This window comes from Mucor velutinosus, assembly GCF_035048745.1.
Source record: "Mucor velutinosus strain NIH1002 chromosome Unknown tig00001563, whole genome shotgun sequence".
Taxonomy (NCBI): domain Eukaryota; kingdom Fungi; phylum Mucoromycota; class Mucoromycetes; order Mucorales; family Mucoraceae; genus Mucor; species Mucor velutinosus.
The window spans coordinates 400,578-415,304 of NW_027041904.1; the positions used below are offsets into that span (position 1 = coordinate 400,578).

Sequence of the window (14,727 nt, forward strand, 5' to 3'; positions counted from 1 at the left end):
TCTTGCCAAAAAGTCGAACTTTTCCATACCAAGGTTCCACAAAGATGATTTTAGGGGTTACGTTAGATCGATAAAATTATTTTGATTTAATATATACCATGGTAAAAGTCTTCATTATCAAGGTCAAAAACGCGATCGTTTGCTTTTTGATGAAATCCATGAAGGGTACATCGTGGTTTGGAGGCGATTTTTGGCGATCTAAAAAAAAGTCGAGCAAACGTGTTCATAAGTAACTGCTCAATGAAAGAAACTACTTGGTGCTATTTTGGATGTCTGAAACGGCCTCTAGCACGAGAAAACACGGCTCCAATTCACCCAGATCTCACTGTGTTTTGCATTTTGTTGGGTAGTAAGAGATGATACATATATGCTTTCTACCTATATATGAATTGTTTCGATGTAAAGCATCATAGGAAAAGCTAGACCCACAGCTAAAATCTGCTTATGAAGGGTTCTCATAAGAGCGAGATGTTGGATTGTGAACATTAGTGTATATTAATAGGGATTTGGCATGAACAACGCACGTTGAGACATTACCTTGCACATCAAGTAATTTATACGTCTCATGCCTGTCTAATTGAGCAATAATTTAATTTTCATAAAAGGGCATTTCGTGGGCAGAATGTGCTGTTCTTGGTGAATGATTTGATCTAGGGTAGAATACCTTGAGTATCTGTTGGAAGTGTGGTGTGTAACAATCGCAAATATTGTTAATACTCTTGTGAATATCATGAGTGCGCCTCGGATATCGCTCATTATGAATTCCATATACTTTTTTTTATATCTTATTTCCAAAGTGAGAGGTCCATTAAAACGGTAGATTTACCAGTAATAATAATTCGGCATTTCGTATAATCAGCCGCTGATCTGAGAGCTTATCTATTCTGCTCAGGTTGGTCAAGTGACATAGGCTGTATGTCTACTTCAAACAATATGGCGTGCGTTTGTCAGCAGCCAATACGTAGCAGTTTGCTGTGTATGTGGTTCTGTATACAATGACTGTGCTTACAAGTTGAATTGGTAAGCAAAGGCAAGTCCTACTGCAGATTGTGATACGAGCAGCTTATGCAAACGGAAAAATTCTGGAAAACTGATCCGTCCCTGATCATTGGCTATTATGTAGATACCAAATGTTGTTTACCAACGTTGGTAGTTGCAAAACACAGTAGATTGTAAATCAATGATGATGGGCGTATGCTCGTTCTAGAGTATACACTTGATACGTCTATATGCCGCTTCTGTCTAATGGTTGTCATGCTTGGTGGGATTTTCAGTGAAGCCTCTTTCGGCGCAGATCATACGTTATTCAACTTGATTAATAAACATTCAAATTAAGCCAGTTTCATAAGATTCTGCCTGATCACGTTTTGGCAAGATCAAAATCGTATAAATACTAGCTGCTTACTCTCAAGCTCCATCAAATACGATATCAATCAAACTCTTCATTCCTAAATGACTTCTCAAGCATTATTCTCCCCTATCAAAGTCGGTACCAACACACTCAAGCACCGTGTTGTTCTCGCTCCATTGACTCGTTTCCGCGCCACTCTTGACCACATCCCTACTGATCTTTTGGTTGAATACTACGAACAGCGTGCTTCTGATGGCGGTCTCTTGATCACTGAAGGCACTGCCATCTCCCGTCTTGCAGGCGCATATCCTCGAGTTCCAGGCATTTACAATCAGCAACAAATTGAGGCATGGAAGAAGGTGACATCTGCTGTTCATGCTAAAGGCGGTGTCATCTTCACACAGTTGTGGCACATTGGTAGACTTGGATCAAAGAATCGCAATCCTAATCAAGAACAAGTAGTAGGCCCTTCTGCCATTCCTTTTTCTGGGAAAGACTTTGCAGGTAATGAGTCTGAAGTACCCCGTGCTCTCACCTTGGATGAAATCAAGGCTGTTATCAATGATTACACTCAAGCTGCCAGAAACGCTATTGAAGCTGGTTTTGATGGAGTAGAGCTCCATGGTGCAAATGGCTACCTGATTGATCAGTTTCTCAGTTCATCAAGCAACCAACGCACCGATGTTTATGGTGGATCGTCTGAGAACAGAGCTCGATTTGCTTTGGTAAGTGACATATGGGCAGTATTCCTGTTGAATATTATAGACTAACGTGATGCCATAGGAAGTTGTGGATGCCGTTGCCCAGGCAATTGGGGCAGAACGCACTGCTATTCGTCTTTCTCCTGGAGGCGAGTTTAATGGAATGAGTGACGATAATGTTGAAAAAACTTGGGGTTACTTGACCTCAGAGTTACAAAAGAAGTATCCTACTTTGGCTTACTTGCACATGACTGAATCTCGCTCCAATATTTTTGCTGACAATCAGGCAGATTTAACAGACACTCTTGAACCCTATCGTAAACTCTTTAAAGGGCCTTTCATTACAGCAGGTGGTTTATCTAATGCTCAAAAATTTGCTGAGGAGATTGCCGAAAAGACTGGTGATTTAATTGCTTACGGTCGTGCCTTTATCGCTAATCCTGATTTACCTGAACGTCTCCGCAATGGTTGGGACTTGAACCCTTATGATAGAGACACTTTTTATACTAATGAAGCTAATGGCTACACCGATTATCCTTTTTACAATAAACAAAAATGAGTTGTAGTTGGTTCCACGATATGTGCTGCTACATTATAAATCATCATGAAACATCATAGCTCTGCATTCATAAGGGACATATATCTGATACCTAAAGCTCTCATAAAATGTTAGATCTAATGTAAAGCTATCAAATTGTTTTTGTCTTGTGTGAGTCCAGTAAGTATTTGTCGAAATATGGCCAAAAAAGGGTATCATGCAAAATCTGCCTGTGATAGCAAGAAAAAAACTAGTTGGCTTTTTTGGTCAGCACAATATTGTTAATATTGCATGATAGATTTATTCCAGAACTTCAAGCAAAGGCTCATTCGATAGGAAATTCTTTAGTCTACAATGCTTAGTAATGCTTAACATAATGTTTTGATGACAGATACTGATTAATCTTTTGAAAACAGTCAAAAAATTGCAAAATTTATCTCATTCAATATCAGGTGAACAATGTACACCAGAGACTTGATATGGATACCAATGTATTCTCCTTTGGGTTCTCTTCAAGTTTTGTATAAGTTTGAAGGAATGGTTACTATCAAGAAACGCGTAACTTTAAGGTCGATAGATTTCGGAATAATCCCATGGATCATTATTCAGAACAATAGAAATTGAACCTCCGTTGGCCTTTCGCATTTGTACACCACATGAGTATGAATTTGACTGAGCATTTTAAAAATTGGAGCGTACAAAAAGGACCATATTAACTTGCTGGTTTCAAGTTATCAATAGTGTTAAGCACAAAGAATAACAGGATTATTATTTGTAGCTTATAAAAAATGTTCGATATTATAAAAACAAGAAAAGACTTATTTGAATAATAAGATCAGATATAAAAAACTAAAGATTTATTGATGAAGACAAGAGTTATTCTATTTATACTAAGTTCTGAATGCCAAAGTAGCAATTTATCTTGTACAGCGCTTATCACATCTGGTGAACCTCAGTATTTAGATAGCTGAGATGCACTTCAATTATCATAGCTTGCCCATGTAGTTGCACAACACAGACATATCTACCCATCAACAAGAATACCCTAATCTTTATAGACAGTTGTAGCCCTTCTGGCACAACACATGTGTCTTATAGTATCAATCATGAAGTGCACACCTGAAGCAGCAAGTTCATATTGCATCGACCTTGGTGCTTTTTCAAATATGATACACATCCATAGTCAGTTTCGGAATACAAGTATAAGGCTATAACGCCATTCATGCCCTCGGTGGCATTTATAGCCTATATGATGTATTCAACAAGGTGTTGAATAGCTAAAATCACACAAATGAAATCTACAATAAAGTATCAGCTTTTCACTGTGTGCAAAATCAAGATGACCCTTTATTAAATGAAATGCATGGTCCTTTTTATATCTTTATGAATAATGTCAGATCCTGAGGTGTAAAGTCAAGTCAAGCGTGATGATCCAGTAGATTGTCGTAAATGATATGTGTAGACAATCTAGAGATAGGTGTAGTTGTAGTCCGTTCTTGTCATTGCAGTGAGTGGTGTTGTTTCAGTAATAGTCATCCTACTAGTTGACTATTTGATGTGTCCTGTTGTGCGTGTAGACTATGGTTTGATGTGTGCTTTGCAGTGTATGTAGAAACCGATGAGATGTTGATGTGCTGGATCAGGTGTAATATGATGGATTATGGTGTGGAATATATCACTATATCTTAAACAGCATGAATCTTATAGTACTGGCGAACCTGAAGTTCACATCTTCTTATAGTTTAAATCCGTATCGTACATCTAATCCAGTGCACACATCATGCCCTGTTGTCATATTTGTACAATATTGTTCCAGATAAAGGGTTCTAAACTTCAATAACAAACATCACACCTTAAACTGTCAAGATTACATGAAACCATGCTAATAACGATAGGTCATCCGGGCCCATCAAGGTTACTCAAATCGACCCTTATGGCCAGTGCTCTTGCATTGATTACCACTTCAAATCAAACATCAACGACATTTGCCAGATATCGCAATGGTAGGACCTATTGCTCTCTATCAACACTACTAATTCCACAAGCTACTAGTTGCAGATGTATAAATACTCTTCATTTTTTACTCAATTATTCCAGAATAATCTTCAGTTAATTTTACACACAAATAAAGCACAGTTAATTTCTGTTGTCTTTTCTATTGCATTATTTACTCTGTGGAATCCCCTATACCTAGTTTTACTGCAACACCTTGTTTTTTTCAGGCCAAATTCTGTTCAAACTTAGCCATTTTGAAGTACGAATTGTTTAGGATATAGATCATCTCTGAGAGGCAAATGTATTAGGCGCTGTATATTGCATAAGTGGATCTGAGAATGAGCAGAGATGCGTAGTAGAAGTGAGAGGTCTTTATTCAAGCAGCACAAAGGAACATGAGTAGTGCCATCAAATGGCTAATTTATATCCTGGTTCCTAGAGAGTGGTAGCCTATGGCCTTTCGTCCCTGGAAGTGGGTTTCAATTCCGACAAATGTTCTTCCGTCAAAGCTATTAGGAAGAACATTCTATCCTGGATCATCTTTGTTGTTTATCCTTGACTGGTGGTTCATGAGTTCTGATGCAACACATCCTCGTTACTGGTTCAAGGCTTATACAATTATCCCGCATTCAAGATCAAGGTCCTATTGCTGCGGCACTGTCAAATAACTATAAATACCTTTGATATCTACACTAGTTTTGATCCCGATTCAATTTTGGAATAACATAATGAATATATTCAGTTCTAATTGTATTTACTCTGTCTATATTTCGTTATTCTAAACACGAATAACTCTTGCCACAAAACGTTTTGAGCGCCTGGAAAAGCACCAAATGGCTCTCTCTTAATATGCCTTACTTACTGATGCCTTATCTCAATTTTTTTTAATCCATTGCAAATCCATGAAGATCATCATTTTCTCATGAGTATTAGCAAGGGAAAATTCTTGAAAATCAAACAATCGCGTTTTTCATCCCAAAAATGACGACTTTTTTTATGACACATATCGAATCAAATAGATCGTAAAGATGCAACGCAACACTAGAAACTGTTTCCAAGAGACTTGTATATGCTAGATTTTGACATATTCACAGAAAATCTGTTTTCATATTTTTGAAATTTTCTCATTATATTCGGTCTAAAAACTAAATAGAATTAGCACCATTTGATGTGGCTTTTTCAGGTTTCCAAGAATGTATTAGGAAGTTGGTTATGACAACGACAGTTTTCATAGTTAAATTTGGCAAAAACGTTCAAAGGATGTCAAATCAAGTCAAGTTTGAAGGCGAAAATTCTTACTGCACAATTTCAAATTAAAGTGCAGTAGTTACTGAGTCTGCCAAGGCAGAAGACTGAGGCTAAATTTACTGATCGTGACGTCGGGTAAGGCGCCATCTCATTTTTCCATACCCTCGTTTTTTATCCTTTTTGCAAAACGCGTTTAGTATCAAACAATGGTAGTTTTGGAAACCGTTTGAATGAAAATAACGCTCTATCTTCTGATAGCACTGTCTTGTACTGTTAGAAGGACTTGGTGTTGCTTTTTTGAAGTGAAATATAGTAAGTACCATTCGATAACGAGCACAGAAAGACGTAGAACAAGCACTAACCGAATTTGTTTATTAGGTTTCGATAATTTTTCTTTGTCTGTTTGACGTGGGTGCCGCTGCCATTACTTCTTTGCTATCTCTGCTGTTTGCTTCGATGGTTTATTATGTCTGGTAGCTGCTTCTTTGGTCTCCATCTCTGGCAGTTGCTACGTTAGTCTTTGTCTGGTCTCTGGTGTTACTCGTTCTTCGAGTTTTCTACGCTGCTGCTGCTGCTGCTTCTGTTGTTGCTTCTGGTGCTGCTTCTGTTGTTGTTTCTGGTATTGCTTCTGGTATTGCTTCTGGTATTGCTGCTGCTAGTTTGGTCTTTTCTGGTCTACTGTCTTTGGTGCATGCTCGTTCTGTGGTCTGTCTCCGGTGATTGCGTATTATCTTCTGGTCTATTTGCAGCTGTGGTGAGTAGTAAGTATCTTCTTTCTTTTGGTCGCAAAGATATAAAACTTCTTTGGACGCTTATATTATTACTTCCTTTCTCGTGATAATGCATTCATGATGTTTGCCTTGTTGCGCTTTCTTCTTTTTCTTTTGTTGGTGGTGTTTCCTCTGTGGCTTCACATGAAACAACGTTAGTCATTATGCTGTCTTGCAAACTTATAATACCACTGTTGCTTTTGCAGTTGTGCGTATTTGTGTCATGTTGCTTTACAACCGACTATTACTACCATGCTCGTTGCTCATGTATGCATTTTTCTTGCAACAGCAACGAGCTTTTTTTTTAACATCTTTGACGTTGTGTTTGTTATGCTTTTCTTTGACTCGCTTCGTGTGAATGTCTCTTTTTTTATTTGTTTACATATTACTGTACTCTAATAGTAGTATGTTCTTTTCAATTCTTCATTCTTTTATTATTATTATGTTTCTTTTGAAGCATACCTTTTTTACGTTGTGTGGATGTGCCTATCCCTGAAGCTCAACAAGACTTTATCCGAGGCTAGGAGGTAGATAGGCTGCCTCCACTTGGTTATCGCTACTTACTTTAGTGATGATTGAGAGTCTCAACGCCAGAATCTAAAGCTAGGTGATGTAAGTAAGGCATGCTCTAGCACCTGAGGGAAGTTTGATGATAGTAACGGCTATATTGCTATATATAGCGGAGCTTAAAATTTTGCCTCACATCAAAACAGGGGGAAACCCTCGCAAATTTTTTTTAGGTCAGCGGAGTTTTCAAGCGATATGATTGGTCCAGAGATTGAAACATCGAGGCTTACAACTAGTTGTTGATCTGTTATTGATCTGTCATTTATTATTATTTTGTATTTGTAATGAAAGGGTATCCAAACGGATAAAGTTTAAGGCCTTCTTTATTTATAAAAATAAGATTAAATGCAATTACTTGATCTGACATCTATTACACAGTTTACTATGATGAATATTCTTTGATAGATTCACTATTACGTTAGGATAATAGTCATATAGGTATAGCAGTACGTTAGGTACCAGGTCCTCCCTGAAGTGAACTAGACTAGATTCCCATCATAAACAAAGCCCAAAATAAATGTCATCTCAATCAAACCATGCTACTATCAGCAGATAGGCATGCATAATAATAGTATTAGCATGATGATAGCAAGCGTTAAATGCTCTAAAATAAGAGATGACAGATACTAAAGTAAATGTCAAGGGTATTGTAATGTGTTGTAACATAAATATACCTAAAAAGGATACAGGCTCAACAATAGAGCTATTCTTTACGCATGATTCAAAAACCATATATTGAAATACCGTTCTTGATCCAACAAAAATATATAAAGTAATGGAATCACTGGCAACTACTAAACTGCTGCCAGATAAGAGATATAAACCAAATAATATAAATAGAGACGTAGAATACACATTTTATTGCACATTATCCTAATTTCGAATAAAGAAGGATTTTAACAGTATTCTACCTGCTTTTTTAACCCCCCTTTTTACCGCACTCCCAATGCAATATGCCTCGCCAAGCATGCCTCGTTTATAATGATTGATTCGCAACATGTACTGTGGAATTTGAGGCTTGATAGACTAAAATTCACGGAAAAAAAAGAATAAAAAAACAGTAAAGTCAACTTGATAAAGGTATATTTTATTATCAAACTGACAGGTGTAAAGTAAACTGAAGTCTCTCTACTGGCCAGGTAGATGATCCTTCTTATATACTATAACAATGGATAAAAGTTCTATTAATTAGATTGACAAATAAGTCAACTCAGATCAACTAATGTCTAATCATGCTAAAAGACAACTCCAGCAAGCTAATCATGATTTAGCTCTGTCTGGATGAATAATTAGACTCTCATCCGAAGTACCCTGATCTATCCTTTCCATAAGGATAATTAATATCGATTTAGTAGCATGTATCCGATAGGTACAGTCTTCTTAGTCTATATTAATAGTACATATCTGAGTGTATATCGCTAAGCATACATCTTTAGCATGTATCTGGATATATGGCATGTCTATAGCATATCGTATGCATGTCTATAGCATGTCTCATATATAGTACAAGTCTGTAGTACATAAAGTATCTGTAGCTAGTATCACGGATATAAGCATGTGTCTTATAGCGTGGATCATGAAGTGCACATCTGAAGCAACAAGCTCATATTGCATTAATCTTGGTGCCTATCCAGATATGGTAAACATCCGTAGTCAATGTCGGAATACAAGTATAAGTCTATAGTGCCATCCATGTCCGTGGTGCCATCTATAGCCTATATCTTATATAGTATGAATCTTATAGTACTAGCGTATCTGAAGTCCATATCTTCTCATGATCATAGTATAAATCGATATCGTACATCTAATCCAGTGTACATACAGTTTATATCTAAATCTGGTAACTGGATGAACTGTCGGAATGCAGATCATAGTGGATGTATTCCACATGTACGTTTTAATTTCATGAATTGCTATTTTTTACCGCGTATCAGATTTGGATAAAAGTATTTCCCATTTCAAGGTCTGGATCATGATGCAAAATCAAGCTTTGAAAGATTGACGCTAGAGTGGCTCTGAAAACAGCATAATCCTGTAGCAAAATCTTGTGAAGAAAACGATAGTGTAACCGAACTTTAGATTGTATGGTGGGTTACTGTTTAGAAATGGATGATTTTCGAAATAGGACAGTTTTGAGCAAAGGCCTATTATTATGCATGGAATCTATTGAACGCTATTGTTCGAGTGGCTCAATTCTTATCGGCAACAAACTCATTGCTCTAGAATAACTACTACCGCAAATATGGCGATCAGAGATGATCTGAAGACATAAATGCCTAGTGTCATGCAGGTAATCAGTAAGTAAATTAAATAGACTTTTCTTGTGCTACAGATGATATTTTGTTACACCAAAGCGAATCATCGGGAGATTGCATTTACCTCTGACAACAATATAGTATCAAGACATCGAAAAGCCCAAGCCTTGGAGGTAGTACATTTTAGGAAATAAGCATATTTCGATGCTTGTTACATTTATGTTGGAGAAATGTTTATTATTCTGCAAATCAAGACAAAATCATGACATTCTACGATTTCGGTTGTATATGGCACGTCTTTCTCCTGGCTTTTCTAGAATTAGCTTGTAAATGTTTCCTAGACAATTTATGCATGTCATCTAAACATGAACGTTTTATTGGAGTATATTATTGTCTCATGGTGTAACGAATTTCGTTTGATTAGATAAATAACAAAATTTATTCATTTCGGATCTTGAGTTCTTCTAATGGCCACTTCGGTAATGTTGTAATGGTATAATCATCGATAAGGCCAGCTTGCAATCTCTCGAGTCCTGCCCAAGCAATCATGACACCATTGTCAGTACACAGTTGCGGAGGAGGACATATTAATGGCAAGTCGTAAGCATGTGCTAAAGCTTCTAATCTGTATTCAATGTGTTACCAAAAGGTTAAATGACCTTTCTTGGAAGGCTTACCTGCTTCTAAAAAGGGTATTACTTGCCACACCTCCGCTTACTACTAGTGCTGTCAGAGGCTTCTTTAATTCAACCACTTCTCGCTCCAAAGCAAGAGTGATCTTTTGCTCCAAATGGCGTATACAAGCTATCTGAAAAGCAGCGGCCATGTCTGAGACATCTTGAGGTTTCTTCAAATCGACCAATTTATCCATTTCAATCAATCTAGCTACTGCCGTCTTTAAACCAGAAAAACTGAACCCAATCACTGATTTGTTCCTCTGAAGCATTGGTGTCGGTAAGCGAGATAAGAATCGTTCTGGATCACCCTGTAAGGCAGCTCTTTCAAGTGCAGCACCGGGTCCTCCTCTTCTGCCCTTGATCCATTCCAGATCAAGCAACCTTGCTGTCTTGTCAATTGCCTCTCCTACCGCGTTATCCAATGTCGTTCCTAATTGATTATAATTGCCAATGTTGTTGCAAGTCAATAACAGTGTATGACCACCTGATATAAGTAACGTCATGAATGGAAATGCTGGTGCAGGCTGATTCAGGTCATTATCGGTAGTCAATCTTGCTGTCAATGCATGTGCCTCCTATCAATGCATGTCATGTTAGCATGAATTGAGACATTTCCAAGTATGTTTCATACCATGTGATGGACACCGATCAAAGGCTTTCTGGATACGGCAGCTAATGTCTTTGCAGCATTTAGTCCTACGGGCAAACAAGGTGGTAATCCAGGACCTCTGGTAACTGCAATTGCATCCAAATCTTGCACCGATAATCCAGCACGGTCCAATGTTTCGCAAATGACTCCTGGTAAATTGCGAGAATGTCCCTTGCTCGCTAAAGTAGGTACAATACCACCCATTGGTTCATGCAATTCTTGCTGTCCTCGAACGACTTCTGCTAGAATCTTTCTATCTGAAGTAACAATCGCAGCTGATGTATCATCGCACGAAGTTTCAATGCCGAGTACTTTGATTGGCCTAGTACATGTTGACAATAACCGTTTTGATGAGCAACTGATGGCTCGAATTATACTCATTGTTGTAGAGTGCTATGCAAGAAAAGAAAAGTGGTTGAGAACCCTTGTTGACCACAAAAAAAAACCAAGAACATTTCATGTGACTAGGGGAAAGAGAGACAAAGAGTTTAATGGTTGTTGGAGATGTAGTAACTCAGATTGATATGATCTGATTACTGCTTGGAAATGCTAAATTACGATATTGAATGAGGTAAAGAGGAAAAGTGAAATAGTGGAGGGTATGAATGATGACTATAATACAAGTTATTGAATTTCGTTCATTGCATAAGCTAATGCTAAATGACATTTGAGGGATCTCTGTAGGAATGGGAAATCTGGGCTGTTTGGATCCGAATGCTTTGTGAGATCTATATGTATAAAAAAACGTAAGTACCCGGGCTGATCGATGCAACGCTCTCAAACTCACCTTTGAGCAAAAGACCATACCGAGTGATTCTTTGAATGGGAGCAATCATATAGTCTGACAATCCCATCCGATGTGTTTCCTTTTTGCGCAACGAGTCCTAATGCAGTACGTTGGACAAAGGAAAACGTTGTAAAAATTTTTAATTCAACATACCTGAACCAACTGTCTATAAACAATGCTTCGATCAGCCTTGACAATGCATCGCTGCTGTCTCGAGAAATTAGCAGCGTAACTAATGTAGACGTCAAACTGATCCTCTAGGTCGCAAAAGACCTTGCCTAAACAACCTTGTGTTTCTCCATTTTCGGTAGTACAAATGGCTTCGTTTAAACGATTGACCAATATAGAAGATAGTTGGATCAGTTCGGGGATGAAGGCGAAAATGGTTGAAATGTCCCTGATATTGACTAATGGACGAGGATATGTTGTAGCAGCCAGCACCAAGGGATCCATAAACATCTGAGATAAAAACTTACCAGTTAAATCAGGGAAAAGTTATTAAATCTATACTACAAACCTGCTTTATAATAGACAAATGCTCTAAATACGTCGTCTCGGTAGTTATCAGTTCGTTCAGTATAAAGTGGAGTAAATGAGGCGATTGACCATGAGGAGACTAGAGTATTGCAGTGTTTTTTTTTCCAGTGTGAATATATCGTAATATTTTCTTCATTACATTTTGTACTAACCATTTTCGAATCAGATAGGTACAGATGCAGGGTATTTCTCCATATATCGATCCCTTCTCTTTCTTTCAAAGATAGCATTTGCTTCTTTCCGGGCGGTGTTGAAGGTCGCTTGAATCGAAAAGACAATGACCTAGACTGCTGCTGCTGCTGCTGCTGCTGCTGCTGCTGCTGAGGTGTAATTAAGAGTGATGGCGCAGAGTCTGAATAGCACAATGATGCACTGTCTGATTGCAGCACTCTCACTCTATCATTTCGATGAAACAAGCTTGACTCGAGCACAGAAACTGATCTACGCGCAGGGTTCTTCGATTGAAGCCCCTTAATGCTCTTCTTTCTTACAGTGGCGGGGATATCTGGCTGAATTAGACTGAGAGAAGGTCGACATGGCTCAAATGATACAGGCACATTATCTGAAAACAGCGAATCAATTGTTGCAGAAGCCCATTGTTTTGTTTCATACGATGTATCCTCCACCGGAAAATGAGGAGGCATTGTGATTATGTATTATGATTATATAGAGACGTATATAAAGATAAATTGCGTGAAGAATATATACAAGAGAAATAGAAGAAGGAAAGAAGGAAAATTATTTCTAGGTGGTGCAAGGGAATTATAAAGCCTAAAAGATGTTGGTGCCACAATACACATTCAAAAGTCAGAGAACAGTTCACGAAAAGGGTCATCTTTGGGTTGTTCGCGATAGATCTCATCTGGATATTTTTCAAAATTGCTGGTATCATAATCATTGGCATGAGCTGGTATTAAAGGCGCCTGCGTGGAAAGATGGTTGTTTTTAGTCACACAGAATGGCCCGTTATGAGAATCACTTACTCGCACTGTCTTGGTCAATAGTCCATGCCAATCTGTACCACGAAACCATTTGTGTTTCTTTACATCTTCTGCACCACCCTTTAGATTTCCCAGTCTTTTTGTACGATCAATGACGAGGAGCCTTTTCAGCAAGTCTTTGGCCGCATTCTCGAAATAGCTGGGATATTGCACTTTTCCGCCTAAAATATGCTCGTAGATGCCAAAATGGTTGTCGTCGTAAAACGGCGGATAGCCTGCCATCATTTCAAATATCAGAATACCCAGAGACCACCAATCCACTGATTTACTGTGTCCTTTGCTCTGAATGATCTCGGGAGCCAGGTATTCAGGGGTACCACACAGTGTCCATGTTCTATCAACCACCTTTTTCGCAAATCCAAAATCTGTGATCTTTATGTATCCTCTATGATCCAGCAATATATTTTCAGGCTTCAAATCACGGTAAATGATGTCTTTTGAGTGCAAGTACTCTAATGCAAGTACAATTTCAGCAGCATAGAATCGAGCTGTGTCGTTGGAGAATCGGCCAGACTTCCGCAAATGCCTAAACAGCTCTCCTCCAATAACGTATTCCTGCAACATGAACAGATTCTCGCAATCTTGAAATGTACAATACCTGGATGCAGAATTGGTCAGTTTGTTCATAATCACATGCCAATCCGAAAGACCTTACAATTGAACAATGAATGGAAAGTTGATTTCTGATAACACCAGTCGTTCAGAATTGATGTGCTCCACCTGCTTTAATTTGACAATGTCTGCTTTCTTCAGTACTTTGATGGCATAGTACTTCTTGGTCTTTTTCTGCTTTGTCAACCACACTCTGCCAAAGGTGCCTGTACCTGTAAATTTCTTTTTTTAGATGTGCTCCAAATTCAATTTCATGTGTGTGTACCTACCAAGCGTCTCTATTAATTCGTAGTCTTGGATACCAAATGAGGGATAAGGGTCAAATATAGAAGGCTGCTGTTTCCAAAATTCAAGTTGTTCCTGGTGTGCAATCCATTTCTCTGTCTCTGCTGTAGATTTGATTGTTGTAACATCGCTTTGATCATCTTTCTTGCTCCACAGACCTTGAATTGTAATCGTTGGACTGAATGAAATGGACGTTAAACTGCTGGATTTCTGTGAGCCAGATGTTGCTAAGACTTCCTTGGGTGCTTCATTGTCGTTATTCTGATTGTTTCTCTTCAAAAATGAAGTTACAAAGTTGGATATTAGCCGTAAGGGCATGTTTATCTAATGTCTCTATCTAGGAAGGCCGTTAAAGCAGAATGAAAGAGAGAGAGAAAGAGGAAAATAAGTAAAGAAAGAACAGATGGAATATGGGGAAGAAGAGAGAGAGAGAGTGAGTGAGAGAGAGAGGAGAATGGCACAAAAGTTGGGACTTTAAATAATTTCGGCCCAGTGCACTTTAAGCTTGAGTAAAACAACCGTTAACAATAAGAAGAACAAGGTATTCATACACTTTGGATACATCAATGATATGCTGAACACTTTCTGTTCATTTGATGCTACATGTGCTCCTTTTATTTTTTACATTTCTACCTTACAAAATCTCCTTTTGCCTCATCGAATAGAGCACGGGAACCGCTTGTGTATCAGACGATGGGCCATGTTTTAGCATTATCGGAGCTCGTGTATGAGTCTCATATGTAGGCCAAATGCT

The 14,727-nt window shown here is 38.2% G+C and overlaps 4 protein-coding genes across 4 annotated transcripts; 1 reads left to right on the forward strand and 3 right to left on the reverse strand.

Moving 5' to 3' along the window:
- Positions 1–1,452: 1,452 nt before the first annotated feature.
- On the forward strand, positions 1,453–2,611 carry ATC70_008721 (uncharacterized protein; the record flags this gene model as incomplete). Its single annotated transcript, XM_064827967.1, has 2 exons — positions 1,453–2,076; positions 2,135–2,611. 2 exons carry the CDS (start codon positions 1,453–1,455, stop codon positions 2,609–2,611), a joined length of 1,101 nt encoding a protein of 366 aa, XP_064685169.1.
- Positions 2,612–9,863: 7,252 nt separating this feature from the next.
- Positions 9,864–11,132, reverse strand: ATC70_008722 (uncharacterized protein; the record flags this gene model as incomplete). Its single annotated transcript, XM_064827968.1, has 3 exons — positions 9,864–10,050; positions 10,103–10,677; positions 10,734–11,132. The coding sequence occupies 3 exons, from the start codon at positions 11,130–11,132 to the stop codon at positions 9,864–9,866; spliced, it is 1,161 nt and encodes a 386-aa protein (XP_064685170.1).
- Positions 11,133–11,375: 243 nt separating this feature from the next.
- Positions 11,376–12,719, reverse strand: ATC70_008723 (ER membrane protein SH3; the record flags this gene model as incomplete). The annotated part of the gene is made up of 5 exons (XM_064827969.1): positions 11,376–11,479; positions 11,539–11,635; positions 11,692–11,997; positions 12,056–12,154; positions 12,228–12,719. The coding sequence occupies 5 exons, from the start codon at positions 12,717–12,719 to the stop codon at positions 11,376–11,378; spliced, it is 1,098 nt and encodes a 365-aa protein (XP_064685171.1).
- A 156-nt stretch (positions 12,720–12,875) lies between these two features.
- Positions 12,876–14,291, reverse strand: ATC70_008724 (uncharacterized protein; the record flags this gene model as incomplete). Its single annotated transcript, XM_064827970.1, has 4 exons — positions 12,876–12,998; positions 13,059–13,674; positions 13,732–13,900; positions 13,958–14,291. 4 exons carry the CDS (start codon positions 14,289–14,291, stop codon positions 12,876–12,878), a joined length of 1,242 nt encoding a protein of 413 aa, XP_064685172.1.
- Between the last annotated feature and the right edge of the window lie 436 nt (positions 14,292–14,727).